Source organism: Canis lupus, chromosome 3, assembly GCF_003254725.2.
Source record: "Canis lupus dingo isolate Sandy chromosome 3, ASM325472v2, whole genome shotgun sequence".
Classification (NCBI taxonomy): domain Eukaryota; kingdom Metazoa; phylum Chordata; class Mammalia; order Carnivora; family Canidae; genus Canis; species Canis lupus.
The window spans coordinates 28,482,536-28,504,528 of NC_064245.1; the positions used below are offsets into that span (position 1 = coordinate 28,482,536).

A 21,993-nucleotide genomic window follows, 5' to 3' on the forward strand; every position below is an offset into this window, starting at 1 on the left:
TTTGACTTTTTTGTAAGAATATAGTATATAATGCCTATAACATACAAAATATGTTTAATTGTTTATCTTATTGGTAAGGCTTCTGATCAACACTGGGCTATTCGTATTAAGGTTTTGTGGAATCCAAAACTCCAAGTTATATTTGGAGTGTGGTGGTAAGGGGGGTGTTCAGTGCCTCTAGCCTCCATGTTTAAGGGTCATCTGTACTCCCTGTTTATTTACACACTCAGCCTTAACCACTATCAGAATTCTGCACCGTAGTGGTACATTTACAATCAATGAATGTATATTAATACATCAGTTATCACATGAAGTCCATAGTTTAATTAGTGTTCACTGTTGGTGTTGTATATTCTGTGTAACATGACTCCACCATTGTAGTATTATACTGAATAGTTTTATGGCCTTAAAAATCCCCTGGCTCTGCCTAGTGATCCCTCTCTCCTATACAGACCCTGGCAATTAATAGTGGTTTTTTTTTTTTTTTACTATCTCCATAGTTTTGCTTTTCTAGAATGTCATATAGTTGGAAATCGTACACTATGTAGCCTTTCTAGATTGTCTTCTTTCACTAAGTAATATGCATTTAAGGGTTCTCTACATCTTTCCATGGCTCAATAGCTTGTTATTCTTTAGCACCAAATAATATTCCATTGTCTGGTTGTACAACAGAGAGATAGGAAACTGTAGGGATTTTATCTGGCAGTTGAAGTGCTGGTGGATACTATTTTTGCAATCTCATCCTAACTTGCTGGTAATAGAGCATAAAGGTATCACTGTTGGTGCTCTCCCTCTAGCTAGCTCACACTGAGGGGAAGGCTGTGTCCACCCAGGCTGTACTGGGCTATGTAATGCAAGCACACCACACTCTGTCCATCTCATGTAGCACCAAAGGTGCAGCAGGGCTAGGCAGTCATCCTCAGCCTCACCTTCTATGTGCAGCATTCCAGCAAGAACTGAGCCAGAAAAAAGCCCTTAGCCTTATTCACCCCGAGTAGAGACTGAGTTGTAACTGGGATGACCAAGCAATTTAACCCAGCTTGCCCCACACAGTGGCTGAGCCACACCCAGGTCAAGTGAGTGTTTCCAACCTTGACTTCCCTGTGCAGCAGTAACAGCTATATCACAGCTAGTGGACACATGAAGCTTACATAAGAATTGACTGGCTCAGATGGCCAGATATTACACTTCTGATCTACATGGAACAGTTCAAAAACATGACCATTTCTCAGACTGAGGGAGGTTGCCATTTCCCCTAATACATGTAGAAAAATGGAGTGACAGGCAAAATGAAAAAACAGGAATATGTTTCAAACCAAAGAACAAGTTAAATTCCTAGAAAAAGACATTAATGAGATGGAAACAAGCAACCTGTCAGATTAAGAATTCCAAGTAATGATCATAAAGATGCTCACTGTTCTCCAGAGAAGAATGGTAAATACAATGAGAACTTCAACAAAGAGAAAATGTTAGTACCAAACAGAATTTATAACTGAACAGAAAAATACACTAAAGGGGTCTAGCAGTGAAATGGTTGAAAGAGAAGTATGCATCAAAAGCTGGAAGACAAAGCAATGGAAAACAGAGCAACAAAATAGAAAAAATAAATAAATAAAAGAAGTAAAGATACTCCAAGGGACAAACATCAAGCAGGATAGCATTTTCACTACAGGGGTCACAAAAGGAGAAGAAAAAGAGTCAAAAAAATTATTTGAAGAAGCTATGGCTGAAAACTTCCTTAATCTGGGGAAGGAAAGAGACGCGTAGGTCCAGGAAATCCAGAGAGTTCCAGATAAGATGAACATATTGAGAAACATAATTAAAATGGTAAATATTAAGGGATAAAGAGAAAAATCTTTATCGCTCGCACATGTGCTCTCACTCCCCAGCTCTCCCTTAAAAAAAAAAAAGTGTCAACAGAAATATTAAATGGGGGAGGGTGATAAAAATATAAGGTCTGGAATGTGCTCAACATTAATTTACTATCAATTAAAAAGTGACTATTACATATATAAAATGTTATATGGGAACTTCTTGGTAAACACAAAGAAAAAACTTAAATAGTAAATATACAATGGAAAAAGAACCTAAACTTAACACTAAAGAAAGTTAATCAAACCACAAGGGAAGATAGAGAAGAAAGGAACAGGGAAAAATTGTAAAAATAGAAAATAATTAACAAAGTGACAATAAGCACATAACTGTTAATAATCACTTTAAATGAAAATGGACTAAATTCTCCATTCAGAAGACATAGTGTGGCTGAGTGGATAAAACACAACCCTTCTAAGTTTGGCCTTCAAGAAACTCCAGATCTAAAGATGTACAGACTGAAAGTGAACGGATGCAAAACATATGCCATGCAAGTTGACTTGAAAAAACGTTGGGGTAGTAGTACTCTAAGATAGATCACTCAGTAAGCCATAAAGCAAGTCTCCATAAAATTTAAGATTTAAATCATAACAAGCACTTTTTCTAGCCACAGTGCTATGAAACTAAAAATCAGTTACATGAAGAAAACTGGAAAAAACACAGACATGTGTAGACTAACAGCATGCTGTTAAACAGTGGGTCAATAAAAAATTCAAAGAGGAAATAAATACCTTAAGACAGATGAAAGTGGAAACTCAGCAATCCAAAATCTTTGTGACAAAGCAAAAATAGTTCTAAGAGAAAAGTTCATAGTAATACAGGCCTACCTCAAGAAAAAAGAAATTTCAACCACTATATATAAAGGAACTAGAAAAAGAAGAACAAAGTCTAAAGCTAGTAGAAGGAAGGAAATAATAAAGATAAGAGCATTTTGAAATAAATGAGACTTAAAAATATAAAAAAGATCAATGAAACTAAGAGCTTGTTCTTTGAAAGGTTAAACAAAATTAACAAATCTTTAGCCAGATTCATCAAGAAAAAAAAGAGGGCTCCCAAATAAATTAGAACTGAAAGGGGAGGAACTATAACCAATATCACAGATACACAAAGGATTATAAGAGAATACTATAAATAATTATATACTGACATATTAGTGTATAAGAAATGGATAAATTCCTTGAAACCTACAGTCTTTGAAGACTGAATCATGAAGAAAGAGAACATCTTGAATAGATTGATCACTAATAATGAAATGAATCCATGATAATAAACCTCCCAGCACACAAAAGTCTACGTCCAAAGGGTGTCACAGGTGAATTCTAACAAACATTTTAAAAAGAGTTAAAACCTGTACTACATCCAAAGGGTGTCACAGGTGAATTCTAACAAACATTTTAAAAAGAGTTAAAACCTGTACTCCTCAACTTACTCCAAAAATTTGAATAGGAAGGATAACTATCAGACTCATTTAATGAGGCCAGAATTACCCTGATAACCAAAACCAAAGACACTACAGAAAAAGAAAATTATAGGCCGGTATCCCTGATGAACACAGATTAACAAATTTTCAACAAAATATTAGCATATTGAATTCCAGCAACATATTAAAAAGATCATATACCATGACCAAGTGGGATTCTTTTTAGGAATGCAAAAATGGCTTAAATCAATCAACATGATGTACCACATTAGCAAAACGATGGTTAAAAGTCATACGATCATCTCAATAGATGCAGAAAAAGCATTTAAAAATACTTGTCATCCAATTATAATAAAAAACTCAACTAAGTGGGTATAGAGGGAACATATCTAAATATGATAAAGGCCATATATGATAAATCCATAGCTAACATAACAGTCAACAATGAAAGCATGAAAACTTTTCCTGTAAGGTCAGGGCTGAGACAAGGATGCCCACTCTTGCCACTTTTATTCATCATACTATTGGGAGTCCTAGCCACAACAATTAGGCAAGAAAATCTAAAGATATACAAATTGGAAAGGAAGAATTAAAACAGTCAGTATTGCCAATGACATGATACTAGATATATGTATACTAGATACATGATACTAGATATATCAGATATAGAAAACCCTAAAGAATAAAAAAAAAAGTAATTTATGAATTCAGTAAACTTTCATTTCAGGAAACAAAATTATAGGAATCTGTTGTTTCTATATAGTAACAGTGAATGAACTATCAGAGAAATTAAGAAAATCCTATATACAATTGCATCAAAAAGAGAATACCTAGGAAAAAATGTAATCAAGGAGTTAACAACTCTGAAAAGTTGAAGATACTGATAAAAGAAATTGAATACAACACAAATAAATGGAAAGATGTACCCTGCTCATATATCAGGAAAATTAATAGTGAAAATGTCCAGAAACTACCCAAAGCAATCTACAGATTCATTGCAATTCCTACCACAATACCAGTGGCATTGCCTACAGAACTAGAACAAATAGTCTAAAATTTGTATGGAACCACAGAAGCCCTTGAGTACCCAATGTAATCTTGAGAACATGGAATAAAGCTAGAGGAATCTTGCTTCCTGATTTCAAACTACATACAAGCTATAGTAATCTAAATAGTATGATACTGGCACAGAAGCATACACAAAGGTCAGTGGTACAGAATAGAGAGCCCAGAAATAAACCCACACTTACATGGTCTATTCATGACAAAGAAGGCAAGAACGTAGAATCAGAAAGAGACATTCTCGGGGATCCCTGGGTGGCGCAGCGGTTTGGCGCCTGCCTTTGGCCCAGGGCGCAATCCTGGAGACCCAGGATCGAATCCCACGTCGGGCTTCCGGTGCATGGAGCCTGCTTCTCCCTCTGCCTGTGTCTCTGCCTCTCTCTCTCTCTCTCTCTGTGTGACTATCATAAATAAATAAAAATTAAAAAAAAAGAAGAGACATTCTCTTTAATGGTGCTGGGAAAACTGGACAGCTACATGCAAATGAGTGAAACTAGACCACTTTCTTATGCCATATACAAAAATAAGGACAAAATGGATTAAAGTCCTAAATGTAGGAGCTGAAACAAACTCCTAGAAGAAAACATGCAGTTTGATAACCAATATGACAATATTTTTGGGAGTATGTCTCATTAATTAGAAACAACAATAGCAAAAAAAGAAAAAGAAATGGGACTACATCAAACTAAAGAGCTTTTATACAGTGAAGGAAACCTAAATGAATGAGAAAAGATACTTGCAAATGATACATTTGATAGGTTGATATCCAAAATATATAAAGAACTCAATACACCTCAACAACAATAGAACAAAATCCAATTAAAAAGTGAGTGGAGGACTTGAATAGAGTTTTCCAAAGAAGAACTACAGATGGCCAACAGATGAAAAGATACTCAATATCACTGATCATCAGGGAAATACAAATAAAAACCACAATGAGGTAACACCTCTCACCTGTCAGAATGGCCATTACCTAGACGAAAGAAACAGGTGTTGGCAAGGAAGTGCAGAAAAAGGAACTCTCATGCACTGTTGGTGGGATTGTAAATTGGTGCAGCTGCTACAGGAAACAGTATACAGATTCCTCAAAATATTAAAAATAGAATTACTATCCGGTCCATTATTTTCATTTCTAGGTATTTATCCAAAGAAAATGAAAACATGAATTCAAAGTTATGCCTGCACCCATAAGTTCATTGTAGCATTATTTACAAAATAGTCAAGATACAAAGCAACCTAAAAGTGTTCATCAGTGGATAAATGGGTAAAGATGTGACACACACACACACACACACACACACACACACAGAGTGAAATATTAGCCATAAAAAGAATGAAATGTTGCCATTTGCAATAACATGGAGATACCTAGAAAGTACTATGCTAAGTAAAATAAGTCAGGCAGAGAGAGACAAATACTATATGATTTTATCTATATGTACAATCTAAAAAAGAAAATAGAGACAGAATTAGAACAAATTGGTGGTTGCTGGGGGGGAGGGCGGGTTTTGGGGTTGGACAGAACAGGTGAAGGGGATTACGAGGTACAGACTTCCACTTATAAGTAGGTCATGGGGATGTGGGGGTTAGTATGTAGCATAAAGATTATAGTCAGTGATATTGTAAGTTTGTATAGTGATAGATAGTAACTGGACCTATGAGGTGATCATTTCATAAAGTGTAAAAATATTCAATCACTATGTCATACACCAGAAAATATGATATTGTATGTTAATTATAAATCAGTAATTTAAGAAAGCCTTCTATGTTGTTTTGGATAACAACCCTTTATCAGATGTTTCTTTTCCAAATATTTCTCCCATGTCTGTGGCTTGTCTTCCCTTTGTTTTGACATAGTCTGTTGCAAAGCATATGTTTCTGATTTTAAAGCAATCCAGCATTATGAATTATCTTTTTCATGGATTGTGCCTTTAGTGTTTTATCTAAAAATCACCACCATATCCAGATTCATCTAGAGTTTGTCATGTGTTATATTCTGGGACTTTATAGTTTCTTTGTTTTATAATGGTCTGTAAACCTTTTTTTGAGTGAGATTTTGGAGTATAAGGTCTGGGTAAATTGATTTTTTTTTTTAATTAGATATGTCCAGTTGTTCCAGCACCATTTGTTGGAAAGACTACCTTTTCTCCATAAATTTGCCTTTGCCCCTTTGTCAAATATCAGTTGGCTACATAGTCATGTGGGCCTGTTTTTGTGTTCTGTCACATTACACTAGTACCACAGTGTCTTGAACTGTAGCATTATAGTAGATCATGAAGTCAGACTCAATATTTAAATTTTTAATTATGTAAAAATTTAAGCATCACAGAAGTATCTGACAGTCCATTGAATACCTGTATATACATCACCTGGTCATCAAGTCATGGCTGCTATCCCTTTTCTCTCCCTTTCTACTACTACTTCCCTTTTCTACTTCTACTTCCAGATTTTATATAAAATTATTGATGTTCTAGATATAATTTCATTCTATCTATTCAGAATATTTCTTTTTTTAAAAGATTTTATTTATTTATGCATGAGAGACAGAGAGAGAGACACACACACACACACACCCAGAGAGAGGCAGAGGCAGGCAGAGACACAGGCAGAGGAGAAGGAGGCTCCATACAGGGAGCCTGACGTGGGACTCGATCTCAGTCTCCAGGGAAGAAGGTGACACTAAACTGCTGAGCCACCCGGGGCTGCCCTATTCAATATTCCTAAAACTATCTTCACTTTAAGGAAACTAAAAAGCTTTCCCTAAGTGTAAATTGATTCCTATTTTCTGAAAAAGATTTGTTTCAGTTTGAATGTATGCTGTTTTTGAAAGATGAAGAAAGCCTGTTTGTTGTAATACATAGTTTTAATTTATACACACACTTAAATTTTAAATCTCAGGAAAATACGTAATTCGTTTATAAGTACAACTTCTTAATACTCATTTTTAAGAATTTTATCACATGTATTTTATGTATTTTGTGTTCTCAGTAACTAGGACTCTTTTTTTTTTTTGTCACCTGGTAGTTTTTCATAAGGTAATATCTTTAATTCTGCTTGGGTTGAGATAAACATCACCTAGGCATTCTCAAAGAAATACATTTCAAGCCTCCATTAAACATTCACATAACATTAGCATAGGTATTATTTGGAATTCTTCTGTAAGGTAGATCTAGCTTTTCTTTCTCATTTATTTTTCAGTCATTTGTTTATATAACTCTGGATGTAGAAATACTTATTTTATTCTTTGGGTTATAAATTAATACTATTATATTTAATTTGTTGCCCAGATTTTTCAACTTTGGCCTTAAGGAGTTTGTTTAAATTTTAAGTTATTTTTTACTTCTCTTTGCTTTAGAACCATCCATTTTTCCAAGGTACAAAAGAACAGGTTTTAAAGGTTCATTGATTTGTCTTTTTCTATCAGTCAGATTTCTTTGAAATGTTTCTATTTTTTTATAATAGTCCTATTAGTAACTTCTTGAAATAAAGGTGACATTACTTGATGATTGTGTCATTTGAAATATCACCAAAATAAACCACAATATAAAGTGATTAATTAATATCCATTAGAAACCCTATGTATGATAATGCCTCATTTCTCCAGGCTCAATAGAATACACTTCGAAAACAAATTTCTATTTTCCTACTCCATGATAGAGAAGATATAATATTTTCTCTTTTTAAGTTTTACCTTTTATTATCTGTATATTAGGAAACTAGACTATTAAGATGGTTAAAATTATTTGTATAATATACTCTGAATAAGGACTTTATATTTAGAATAATTTTTAAAGGCTTCATAATAACATCTCAGCTATGTAGGAGAGGTCTTTCTACTTAGTTCCAAATTCACAGATGTATTACAAAAACTGAGACTGCATCATATCATTCTTTAGATAAAAATATTAGAAGGTACAGAATAAATTATCAAAATTATGCAGTTTCACTAAAAATTTAAAAATAAAAATACCATATGATCCAATATTCCACTGCTGGACATTTACTCAAGGAAAACGAAAACACTAATTCAAAAAGGTACATGCACCCCTGTATTTATTGTAGCATTATTTATAATAGCCAAGACATGGAAGCAACCTAAGGGATCATCGATAAATGAATGGGCAGGGGTGTGTACACACACACACACACACACAGAAATATCACACAGTCTTAAAAAAGATGAGATCATGGGCCTGGGTGGCACAGTCAAATAAACTGACTCTTGATTTCAGCTCAAGTTATAATCTCAGAGTTGTGAGATTGAGCCTATGTCAGGCTCTGTGCTGGGCATGGAGTCTGTTTAAGATTCTCTCTTTCTCTCTGCCCCTCCCTATTCTCCCCCAACAGATGAGATCATTCCATTTGTGACAGCACGGATGGACTTAGAGGATGTAAAGCTAAGTGAAATAAGTCAGATCTGAGAAAGATATATACTATATTATTTCATTCATATTTGAACTTGAAAAAATAGATGAATAAACAAAGAAAAAGCAGAATCAGACCTATAAGTACAGAGAACAAACTGATGATTGCCAGAGGGGAGGAGAGAGGAGGCAGGTTGGGAAAAACAGGTAAAGAGGAGGATGGGATATAGGCTTCCATTTATGGAATGAGTAAGTCATAGAAATAAAAGACACAGCATAGAGAATCTAATCAGTGATTATAGTCATAATATATGATGATAGATGGTAGCTGTAATTGTGGGAGGGTAGCATAATGTATATAAACTTTGAATCATTACTTTGTACATTTGAAACTAATGTAACACTGTGTTTCAACCATACTATATTCAACAAAACAAAACAAAATCAGTGCTACTCTTCTAAGTATTTTATTTTGGAAAATACAGTTTTTTTCATTAAATATATGTTATCAAAAATAACATGTTTCCAAATATTGCTTTCAAGTACACATGGAATTATATTAAAGTTTAATATCTGGACTATTATCTGTAAGCACAGATTTTTTTCTTTGTGGTCTGTGGAAATTATGACATATAAAATTAGTCAAAGTCAAATTTCAAAAGGTTACTCTATTAACTTTATAAGTGGTTGCTGAAGTTACAACACCTTATATCGAAATGATCTTAAAAAGTTAATGTCACTTTTATATAAAAACTAATAGTGTTGAATTCCTTTCCAAAAGCTTGATCTTATCCACATTAATTCCTTGAGCATATAATCTATAGTTATTTTACAGCCCATGTTAAATTTTTGTCTTTAATCCCTATTATCTAGCTTCTTTTTATTGTATTTTTTCTTGTTTTGTATTCACATCATTGTGTCTTTTCTTATATACACATTTTAAAAAGTTTTTATTGAAGTAGAAATGTATAATGTCCATGTGGCAGAAGCAAATTTCTTTACCAGAATTTTCACAAAATGAATACACACATGTATTGAGTACTCAGATTAAGAAACATATATTTCAGAAGCTCCTCTTTTGCCACTTTCTACTTAATATCCTGTTTGCCTTTTGAAATGGAAACTGAATCCTTACCCTAATGACACTACCTTTTCTTTTTTCTTCCCTTCTTTTCCTTCTTTAGTTTATAAAAATTTGTTGAACTAATTTGAAGCTTTGGATTATAGATTTTTGTTTGCTTGTGGAATATTACCAGGGTAAGGGTATCAATAATCTGATTCACTTTATTCTTTTCGTTATGGGTTGAGATGATTAAAAGCTGGGCTTTAATTTTAGCATCTTTATTCTCTAAAAGGCTTTATTTATTTATTAATTTATTTACCTAATTAAATTAATTCACTTTTAAGATTCTCAGGCTTTTAAACTAAAGAATCATGAGAGTTAGTAGGAATTTTGCTTTTTGATGTGTCTTGATGTCTAGTTTTTGTTTCTGTATTTTTGTGAATCTGCTGAAAGCTCTGCTCAATTATAGGCCTCTCAGCCTCCTGTTAAGTAATAGCAGATGTTTTTAGGGAAAAGCAATTACAAATCTCAGTCGGATTTCTAGATGTACTACTTCTGGGTCTTGCCTACATAATTCATCACTGTTCTTTTTACTTGTTAGTGCCTTCAGATATATTTCATGTTTTGTCTCTTTAGCTATTACTGGAAGCAGAATTCTGTAATCCTGGATTACTTGTTTTTAAAGTGAGCTTTTTTTTTTAAGATTTTATTTATTTATTCATGAGAGACACAGAGAGAGAGGGGCAGAGACACAGGCAGAGGGAGAAGCAGGCTCCATGCAGGAAGCCCGACGTGGGACTCAATCCTGTGACTCCAGGATCACACCCTGGGCCGAAGGCAGCGCTAAACCACTGAGCCACCCAGGCTGCCCTAAAGTGAGCTTTAAAGTCTTTATTTATAATGACATTTTTGGGACACCTGGATGACTCGGTTGAACATCTGCCTTCAGCTCAGGTCATGATCCCGGGGTCCTGGGATCAAGCCCCCAATTGGGCTCCCTGCTGAGTGGGGAGTCGTCTTCTCCTTCTGCCCATCCACCAGCTCGTGCTTTCTCTCTCTCTCTCTCTCTCTCCCTGATACACAAAATCTCAAAAAAAAAAAAAAAGACATTTTTGTCACTGGAGTTTGGGACTTCTTTTAAGCATCTATAACTAGCATTTTTAAAAAAAATATAACTAGCATTGATTAAAGTTGTTTCTCTATAATGACTTCTCCGAATAGTACATCATGATCAGAAAATAAACAGTTGTCGAAGAACCTCGTGTTATATTTGTAAATTCTTATATATGAGACAATTTCTTTCTGGAGGGAAATTTCAGGGGTAAACTTTTCTTTATATTTGGCAACTAGGTATATTTGATTTGAAGTCAATTAATGGTTCTTAGAAATAAAATTTCTTAATAAAAGCAATGGTAATAGCTATTACTTGAGTGTTTAATATGCAGAAGACACAGAATGCCTTGTATAACCTCCACTAAAGTAATCAGTCTTTATAAACACTTTTATGATACAGGTCTGCTTTTATTCTCTTTCACAGATGAGTAAATTAACACAAGAAGAGGTCAAGTAATTTGCCAGCCATTGCTGTTATGGAAGTGGTGTTATGTGTAGTATATATCTATTTTGGTTGTCTGCATATAGCTTCCATTCTCTTTGGGCTGATGTCTGTTCTGATGGATTGAACACCTGTGAAAATATAACCAGCAGCAACATAGATTCAGATATAAATTATTGGAGATTGGTTCCCATTCTATATGGAACCTTATCTCATTCATTAACCTCATAAAAACATCAGCCCTTCCTTTATTAATTAAGCAATGCGAGTATATATTTTATTAAAATAATATAATTGAACTTTAATAAATAAAGTATATTAATAATGAAGGAGAAATGGAATGAGTAAGTGCTTAGTAGCTTTTTATGTGCATTTGAGGATTTTGCTTGTTAGATTGTGTTAACACAGCAGTTTCATTATATATCTATCAATTTCAGGTTAGAGTTTCAACTTTCATTTGATTAAAGTGGATCATCTCTTCCTGTAAGCGGCCTGAGGTGATCTTTGAAGGTGATATGTTAGCCCGTTAAACCCTACAAAATCATATAAATCAGAAGGTTCAAATCGTCGTGTTCACCTTAAGAACACATTTGTGAAAGTTCCCAGGCCATCAAGACTATGCATCTGAAAAGCCATCAGATATCTGAAAGTTGTCACTTTGCAGAAGCAATGTGTGCCATTCCATCACTATAGTGATGGAGTTGGTAGGTATGCCCAGGCCAAACAGTGGGGCTGGACACTGGGTCAGTGACCCAAAAAGAGTACTGAAATTTTACTGTACATGCTTTACAATGTGGAGAGTAATACTGAACTTAAGGATTCAGATGTAAATTCTGGTGAACAAAGACCCTCAGATGCGGCATTGAATTTATAGGGCTCTTGGTTGGATTAACCTATATAAGAGCTCTCCCTGCCACGTTGAGGTGATCCTTACTGAAAAAGAGTGGATTGTTCCTAAACCAGAGCAGGTTGCACAGAAGAAAAAGATATCCCAGAAAAAACTGAAAAAACAAAAACTTATGGCTCAGAAGTAAATTCTGCATAAAATAAATGCAAATATAGTCCCCCCTCCTTTTTTTTTTTTTTTTTTGCCTTTAGAGGACTGGAAGATACAGTTGACCCTTGAACAACACAGGTTTGAACTGTGCAGGTCCCATATACATAGATTTTTTTTTCAATACAGTATTGTACTGTAAATGTATTTTCTCATGATTTTTTTTAGCGTTTTCTTGTCTCTAGTTAACTTTATTGTATGTAATACATATATTACACATATGTGTAATACATATTGTGTTTAATACATATAACATACAAAGTATATGTTAATTGTTTATGTTATCAGTAAGGCTTTGATTAACAGTAGGCTATTAGTCGGTAAGTTTTTAGGGAATCAAAAGTTAATATTCAGATTTTCAACTGTGTAGGGGTTAGTACCCCTAAGCCCCATGTTGTCAAGGATCAACTGTAATTCATTTTGAATTATGCATTCAAAGGAAGATGATAATGTTACAATATCTAGTTTACTTATTTTAAAATTTACTTAGTTTTAAAAAAACTCCTTTTGTTTCCAGAGAGTAGTATTATTTTGTGTTTTTTGTGTTTGGAGTTTTTCTTAAGATTTTTTATGATGAATTTAAAAATTGTTGAAATAATATGCTTCTAAAAACCTAATAGTTGTATTTTGTTGAAAAGTATTTTCAGTGATAGTTAAGTCAAGATTTAAGTAAAGATTGTATATTATCTGCACATACTTGGCAAGGGAAAAATACTTCTTTAAGTGGTATTAACCTATAACATTTAAGATCATGTCTTTTATTATTGTAACAATGAATAAGTATATACAAATAGCTTTTAAATAATTTATTGACTTAGAGTGCCTGGTCACAAGTTCAAGCCTGGTGTTGGGTTCCACTCTGGGAGTGGACCTACTTAAAAAAAAAAAAGAAGAAGAAAGAAAAAAGGAATAAATAGTTTGTTGATTTTTTTTTTCTCTTTAGTTTTATTTAATTGAACTTTTTAATTTAAGATAACTGTGGATTCACATGCTGTTTTAAGAATACAGGTCTGGTGTAACCTATGCTTATTTTCCTCCAGTGGCAGTGTCTTGCAAAACTAGTAAGATATTGACACTCATAAAGTCAAGACTCAGAATATTTCCATCACTGAGATCCTTCATGTTGTCATTGCATCTCTAAACCTACTTCATTCCCTGTGCTTAACCTTGCCCCTCTAAATCCCCAGCAATCAATAATTGGTTCTGTCTCTATAATTTTATCATTTCAAGAATGGTATATAAGTGGAATAATACAGTATGTAACCTTTTAGGATTTTTCTCACTCATCATACTTGCTTGTAGATTTATCAAAGTTGTTGTGTGTATCATTGTTTGTTTCTTTTTATTTCTGAGTGGTATTCCATGGCATAAATATTTAACCATTTTATTTACCATTCCTTTAACCATTCATTGAAGGACATCTGGGTTGTTTCCATTTTGGCTAATAGGAATAAAGCTGCTATGAATACTTGTGTACAGGTTTTTGTATGAGAATAAATTTCTCTTTTCCACTCAATTTTCTCAATTCCATTGAGATTAATGCCCAGTGGTGCGATTACCAGATTGTATTATAATTCCAAGTTTAGTTTTGTAAGAAATTGCCAAACTGTGAGTGGTTGTAACCTTTTATGGTCACCACCAGCATATAAAGTGATCTATTTCCTCTGTGTTCTTACTATCATTTGGTGTTGTCACTATGTTTTTATATAAGATGAGACCCATTTTGATATGTGTAGTCTTAATGTTGCTCTAGTTTTAATTTGTGTTTTCCGAATAGGTAATGTGCTCTTTGCCATTTTGTAATATGTCCTTTGGTGAATTATTTGTTGAAGTCTGTATTAGTTTGCTAGCACTGCTGTAACGAAATACCAAACAGGGTGGCTTGATTAACATATTTATTTCTCACATTCTCACACTTCTTCCAGGAGGCTGGGAGGTCAAGATCAAGGTGTTGGAAAGTTTGCTTTCTCTTGAGGCATCTCTGTTTGGCTTGCAAATGGCTGTCTTCTGTGTACTCACATGGCTTTTTTTTTGTGTGTGTGTGTGTGCCACCATTGATGTCTGTCTCTTTCTTCTTATAAGGACACTAGTCCTGTTGGATTAGGGTGCCCCCCCTTCCCCCATGGTCTCAATTAAATTTAATTACCTCTTTAAAGGCCCTAGTTTGGCATAGGGTCACTTGCTTCAACATGTGAATTTGTAGAGTCAGAAGTGCAGTACAGTCCATAATGATAATCTTTTGCCCTTTTTTAAATTGAAAATTTTTTTTAACTGTTAAGTTTTAGGAGTTATCTTTGTATTCTGGATACTAGTCTTTTGTCATACATATGTATGGTTCCAGGTATTTCTGACAGTCTAGAATTTTTTTATTCCTTTTAAGAGTTTTTCATAGAGCAGGAACTTTTAACTTTGATGAGATCCAATTTATTAATGTTCCCTTTTATGGGCTGTACTTTTGGTGTCAAGTTTAAAACTCTTTACTTAGTTACGTAACTGTTTTAAAAACTCTTCTGCCATGTTGAAGTAAAAATGGATCACGAATCACACTTTTTGTTTTGTTAGGGGGAATTTGTGAATTCTTAGAGGATTCACTTAGAAATAGGGCCAGGTCATTCATGAACAAAAGAAACTACTGGGAGATGTTTTTTCATTTTTGCAGCTCTTCCGCATAGGGTTTTCTTTTGGACTATCTTTTAAGGGTGTTTGTATAGCAAACAGCCTTGAAAAAGAGAGATTCTTACACCCCCTGGACACAGTTATCTTACCTGATAACATCATTAGTGGCTTGATTATCCAGGCTGGGAATGGGGACATCTTCATTAAGTGCTCCTATTTCATCCTTCACATTCACTCACTGCACCCTATTGATTTCAACTTCTGAGTAGTTCTTGAATTTACATTTTTATCCTTATCACTATTCGCTCTGATTCATTACCACCACCTCTTCAGTGTCTTTTCTATCATGTTGCTTTCCATATTTTTTCTTTTTGTCTTTACTTTATTAATATGTCTTGTTATGTTCTTTTTAGGGTTTACTCACCTTATTCAATCTGAAGGCTGGTTTTTTTGTTTTTTGTTTTTTTTTTTTTTGCCAAATATAGTAACTTTTCAGTCATTATTTCTTGGAATAGTCACCCAACCTTACCCTTTTTCTTCTCTATTTCCAAGATTCAGATGACAATAGATGTTATTTTGTTATAGTTCTGCAAGTTCTCAAAGGTCTGTATTGTTTTGAGGGGGAGTGTTTTTCTTTTTGTTTTTCCTTTGTCCTCAGTCTATTTTTTCACTGTTGTTCATAATGGGCAATTTCTCTTATTATGGCTCAGATCACTGATGGTTTCTTGTCCCTTTAATACTGCTTTTGAATTTAGCCATTGTTTAGTTTTGATTCCTGTATTTTTCAGTTATAACATTTCTTTTTGGTCTTTTATTTTTTATATATCCTATCTTTTTTCTTTAGACTTTGTAACTCTTTGCTAAGTCCTTCTATTTTTCATTTATTTCAAGAATGTTCCTAGTTGCTCATTGAAGCATTTTTATGATGGCTGCTGTAAAATCTTAATCAGATAATCCTAATATTCCTGTCATTTTAGTGTTGGTATCTACTGGTTATCTCTTTTCATCCAGTTTTAGATCTTCTTTGTACTTGGAATGATGAGTAATTTTTATTGAAACCTGGATATTTTGGCTATTAAGAGATTCTGGATTTTATTTAGATCTTCTGTTTTATCTGGGTTTGTTTGATACCCTGCATTAGAGAAGGATAGGGGATGTGCTGCCTTAGTACTGCCAGGTCATGGTAGAAGTCCAGTTTCCCCACTCAGTCTCCATTGACACACCAGGGAGGTTGTTTTTGCTGTTACTATGGACGTTTTCTGGCTCCTGAGTAATTCTGTCCTGATGACTGACAGTCTGGGAGGAATAGAAATGCCTCTTAGCTGTTCTACATGTTTCTTCCACTAGTGTCATTGGTACTACTGGGTGGTGGTGCTGTAAATCTCGAGTGTTCACTCAGTATTTTCTTACACTAGCTCAGTGGGGAGGGATAAGGTCACTTTGTTCTTGATAGGCAGACTTAGATGTGCAAGTTCCTCACTTTGTCTTCATTGATACCATGGAGGTGCCTTGTTATCTCCTGGTGGAAATTAAAGTCTTGGCTATGGTGGCCTTTTTGATATCACTCCAGTGGGATGATTGAAGCATCTTATTACAGCATGGCAAGGTTGGAAGTGTAGGCTCCTACATCCACCTTTGCTGATAGAGGTAGGAATGGGACTTTAGTTTTTTCTCTATTGGTAGTTGCAGTAAAGTAGGTATTTTCTGGAAAAAAAAAAGTCTTGCTAGATTTTCTTTTTCTGGGTCCTTTTGGCTACAGAGATCGGGCTTTTGGAGGGTTTGTTTTATCTCTGGTTGGTATTTTTGGCTTATTAGCTTCTCAGTCTTTGATATATGTGGTAAAAATGAAACCCCAAGGAATTTAACTGTTGTTTCATTCTTTGGGTCCTGAGATCCGTATCCAGTCTTTCTTCTCTCTTACCTTTCCTATTTTTTATATAATTTCTCCAGTTTCTAGTTGTATATAGAGGAATAGGGAAAAGTACATCTACTCCATCTTTTCAGAAGTGAAAAGTATGTTTCAGGTAGTTAGTAACAAAAATTACCTCTAAACAGTCCTTGAACTGGATCCAGGTAGAAATTATTGTCTTTGTATGCTTTTTATTTGTTTTTAAGACTGCCTGTAGGCAGATTTTATTAGCAGATATAACAATGAACTCAAATTAAAAGTACAAAGTAAAAGTATAGAATCAACCCCTGTGGATATACATAAGTATCAAACTGAGTCTTTCTTGACAACATAGGGATGTACTTAATCTCTAGTTTTTAACCTGTCAAGTTTTTTTTTTTTTTAAACAGTCTTTTTTTTAAATTTTTTTTAATTTATTTATGATAGTCACAGAGAGAGAGAGAGAGAGGCAGAGACACAGGCAGAGGGAGAAGCAGGCTCCATGCACCGGGAGCCCGATGTGGGATTCGATCCTGGGTCTCCAGGATCGCGCCCTGGGCCAAAGGCAGGCGCCAAACCGCTGCGCCACCCAGGGATCCCAACCTGTCAAGTTTTATTATGATTTCTTTTATGTGTGCTGCAGTTGAAACATTCTCTTTGTTTTGATCATTTGATCCAGTTACAGAGTGACTGATAATGTAAGGAATTAGTTCTCAGGTTTTAGGTAATCTTATATTATAGGCTTTGGTAGAGTCTCATGGTCAAGTTATGCCTTTGGTCAGCTTTGGATATATCTATGGGGATTTAATATTTTCAGAGGTTTACTATATAATATAAAAGAAGTTCTATTTATAGCACTAAAATATAGTTATAAAATATGAGAAAAAGCAAGGTGTTTCTTTTATACAGGTAGCATAATATTTTCAAATTCCTTTCAACAGTAATATCCTACAGTAAAATACTCTCATGACTATAGATGTTAAAAAGAAAGTTTTCTTTGTCTTTTATTATAGGATGATGGTTTAGAAGACAATGAAAAGAACTTCTATGAATCTGATGATGAACAGAAGGAAAAGACTGACCAAAAGAAGAAGCCATATGCTATGGATCCAGACCATAGACTTTTAATTCGGAATACAAAGCCTTTGCTTCAGAGCAGGAATGCAGCGGTATGCTAAAATCCTTATAAGAAATAATTCACAGATTCTTTTAAACAGTGGTTAAAAGTATGTAAGTTTAGTAAATGATTTTTCAGTGTGCTAATGGAGCATTTGTTTATTTGATTATACACCAAGAAAACAGGTTTTGATGAGATTTCTTGGTTTGGTAGTTACGTGTCTACTAGACTTCATTTACTTTTTGTGGTTCTGTTACTTGGCTTTTCCTAAACATGAGCTCAAGATATTTCTCACTGTATTGGAAGACTGTGCATATTTCTCTCTTATGTGAATGTAGTTGAGAGTACTTCATATGGTATCAGTCCATAATATTCATATGAAACTATAATAAGAGTTTTAAGAGACTAACGTATAAAGAAAGTGTCTAGTATAATACCACATACATAATAAATTTTAACTGGTAGGAATAGTGTTAAAAATCACTTTCACGGGATCCCTGGGTGGCGCAGCGGTTTAGCGCCTGCCTTTGGCTCAGGGCGCGATCCTGGAGACCCAGGATCGAATCCCACGTCAGGCTTCCAGTGCATGGAGCCTGCTTCTCCCTCTGCCTGTGTCTCTGCCTCTCTCTCTTCCTCTCTCTCTCTGTGTAACTATCATAAATAAATAAAAATTAAAAAAAAAAAAAAAAAAGAGTGGGTTCATGAGATCCCAAATGTTTAAAAAAAAAAAAAATCACTTTCACTTGAGTCCTCAGGTTTTGTTTTACATCTTTTTGTTTTAAATACACTTTATATTTCAAAAGAAAACAAGGGCAAAATAAAAAATTAGGAAATAAGGGCTAGCAAAACTTTAAAGAAATTAAAACATATTCCCATCGCTCAGAAATCAGTTATGTTTCGATGCATTTTCTTCTGGACCCTTTTTCTTCATAAATATACATATATTCACATGTGTATGTCCACACATACATATTTTTTAAATCATGATAAAAATAATACTGTACATAGAACTTTTTAACCTTTTTTTTCCTAGTCAGTCTTGTCTATTTCAATAAAGTTTTTTCTCATTCAATACCAATTTATTTTAAATTATCTTTTATAAATAGATAATTTAAACCATTATCTATTGTACCTGTTTTTTTTCCCCCCTTTCTTTTTTTGGTACCTGGTTATTATAGCTCTTAAACCTCTCAAGTCTTTGCAGAAATGTTCTGGGTTTTATCTTTCCTTCCTTATAATGCTATTTATTTTTTTCTTCTGTTCTCTGTGTTACCTGTTAACTGGAAGTTATATCTAAACATTTGATGGAGTCAAGCAAAACATTTTTCAAATATTTTTAATTAAAAAATATTCTTAATTGTTCTGTTCAATTAATAAAAACTTTGAAAATGAGGAATTTTATTTGAGTTATCTTAAGTTTTCCAATGCCTGCAAATTTAGAGCTTAGTGTTTTGTATATGTATCTTGGTAATTAGCGGAATTTTTTATATTATACCTGGTAATTTAGTTTCTATATCATTTTAAAATAACCATACATAGTAATAAAAAATACTATTTTACTAATGTTATAAAATATGATTATATTTTAGTGAGGCCAGCTTGGCCAGATTGTATTTAAGTAGCTGTAACTTGCAACCTAAATTTCTCCTTATAATTGACTATTTATCTTTGTCTTGGGAATTGAATTTATAGTGTAAATACTTACTGATCAAAAATTTTCTTGAATGGTGAAACAAATAGAATAGTTTGTATTTTTTTCCCTACTTATTTGATTGTATACCAAATAGAGGTAGTTTACTTTCTGTTTCAATATATTTTGGTATCCTGCTAATACGATGCTGCTAGATACATATAAAGGTTGACTTGAAGGATTGTGAGTAGATTTCCTTGTTTTAGCCTTACTAATAGTTAAAGGAGAGACTGAGAATTTTTTTCAGGAAACTTAGTTCATCAGTGTTGTGTAGATTGAGTTGGAGATAAGGGACATTGGCAGCAGAATGTTGGGAGGCTATTCTAACAGTGTGGATAAGGTGACAGTGGTATGAGTAGTTAGGAATAGAAGATTGCTTATAGGATATACTTTATCCTGAATGCCCATAATTTAACTGTAGGAGGTCTATTTGTATATTTTAGTCATTTTGGACTTTGATGATATGGGAGCTTTTGGCTTTTACAAATTAGACTATAAATTTCAAATTCTAGTTATTTTTTTATTATTATTTTTTAAAAGATTTTTATTTATTAGAGAGAGAGAGAGAGAGAGAGAGAGACAGGCAGAGGGAGAAGCAGGCCCCATGCAGAGAGCCCTACGTGGGACTCAATTCCGGGTCTTCAGGATCACACCCTGGGCCAGAGGCAGCACTAAATCGCTAAGCCACTGGAGCTGCCCTCAAATTCCAGTTTTTCAAAAAACTTTAAACTTTTAGATTTGTAAATACTAAGGAAAAAGGAAAGTATGTACCTCCTGTGGGTTTGAAGGAGTGCCCTAATTAATCTATTAGAAGAGATAACATACTGAGAGCCATCTAGAATCTTAAAAAGTGACAAATAGAAAGTACAGTTTACCTCTTTGCCAGTAGCACTGGACTATTTTTAATAGAAAAAGGTTTAATTTCTTTAAAATACATTATGGTTAAGTTTCAGCTTTCATTTAAAAAAATTTTACTTGAGGGATCCCTGGGTGGCGCAGCGGTTTGGCGCCTGCCTTTGGCCCAGGGCGCGATCCTGGGGACCCGGGATCGAATCCCACGTCGGGCTCCCGGTGCATGGAGCCTGCTTCTCCCTCTGCCTGTGTCTCTGCGTCTCTCTCTCTCTCTCTCTGTGACTATCATAAATAAATAAAAAATAAAAAAAAAATTAAAAAAAATAAAAAAATTTTACTTGAGAGAAAGCAAGCGAGAGAGAGAGAGAGTGAGCGAGCATGGGGGGGGGGAGAGTGGAGGTGGTGGTAGAGGGAAAAGCAGACTTCCTGCTGAGCAGGGAGCCCAATGTGGGGCTCAATCCCAGGACCCCAGAATCATGACCTGAGCTGAAGGCAGGTAGAGTCACCCAGGCACCCTTATTTTATAAGATTTTAAATTCAAGAGATTTTGTTCTGTAATTACTGTGTATTTGTGGATCACAGTTAAATAAAATATCCTTACATTCCTCTAATTCTCAAGTAGTATCTGAAAGCTATAAATCATCCTTGTAAAAAATAGTGCAGCAAAGTGCCAAGAATAGTAAATTTAGGACTCTGTGAACTGTATTTTTTTTTAAGTTTTTTTTTTTTTTTTTAATTTTTATTTATTTATGATAGTCACAGAGAGAGAGAGAGAGAAGCAGAGACACAGGCAGAGGGAGAAGCAGGCTCCATGCACCGGGAGCCCGACGTGGGATTCGATCCCGGCCAAAGGCAGGCGCCAAACCGCTGCGCCACCCAGGGATCCCTAAGTTTCTTAAATATATAGAAAAAAAATTTTTTTTTTAATGTTTGTTAGTTTTGGAAGGAACTCCTTTTATCTCAGGCACCCTCAGGTATTGCATACTCTTTAAGCATATGTAAAACTCCCACCTATATTTGTTAGAACTTTATAGAACCAGCAGAAGGTAATATTAATATATTTTCTGAACTAAAGTCAAGATGATAGAACTAGCTAGTGTAGCTCTATCTCTGCATTTGTCACAGGTTGAATTGGATAATGTTTCAGTTTGGTCTTTTGATCTTTGAATCTAAGTATAGAGGTGTGTCGAGGAAACAGTACTCTTAAATTTTATGACAGAAGTTCTTATCACTCTTACAATGGTTTTGAAGAAAAGACTAGTTTTAAAGTTCTGCATTTTGGAAAAAAAGATTATTTCAAATGCTGCTATTTTAGAGGGATTGTTTTAACAGAGGTCATTTAATTATAATTTTAATGTACCAATTTTTTAAATTTTCAGCTTACTTGTTACTTCTGGGCTTCAGTTGGAAAGATATGCTTATAACTTTTAAAATATTCCC

The 21,993-nt window shown here is 34.2% G+C and overlaps 1 protein-coding gene across 7 annotated transcripts in view; it reads left to right on the forward strand.

Annotated features, from left to right (window-relative positions):
• Positions 1–21,993, forward strand: part of AP3B1 (adaptor related protein complex 3 subunit beta 1) — a 264,956-nt gene that overhangs the window by 94,352 nt on the left and 148,611 nt on the right. For all 7 annotated transcript variants that reach the window (XM_025438344.3, XM_025438347.3, XM_025438345.3 and 4 more), the window contains one exon: positions 17,908–18,063. In XM_025438344.3, the coding sequence (XP_025294129.3) occupies positions 17,908–18,063 (156 nt within the window). The remainder of the gene's footprint in view (positions 1–17,907; positions 18,064–21,993) is intronic.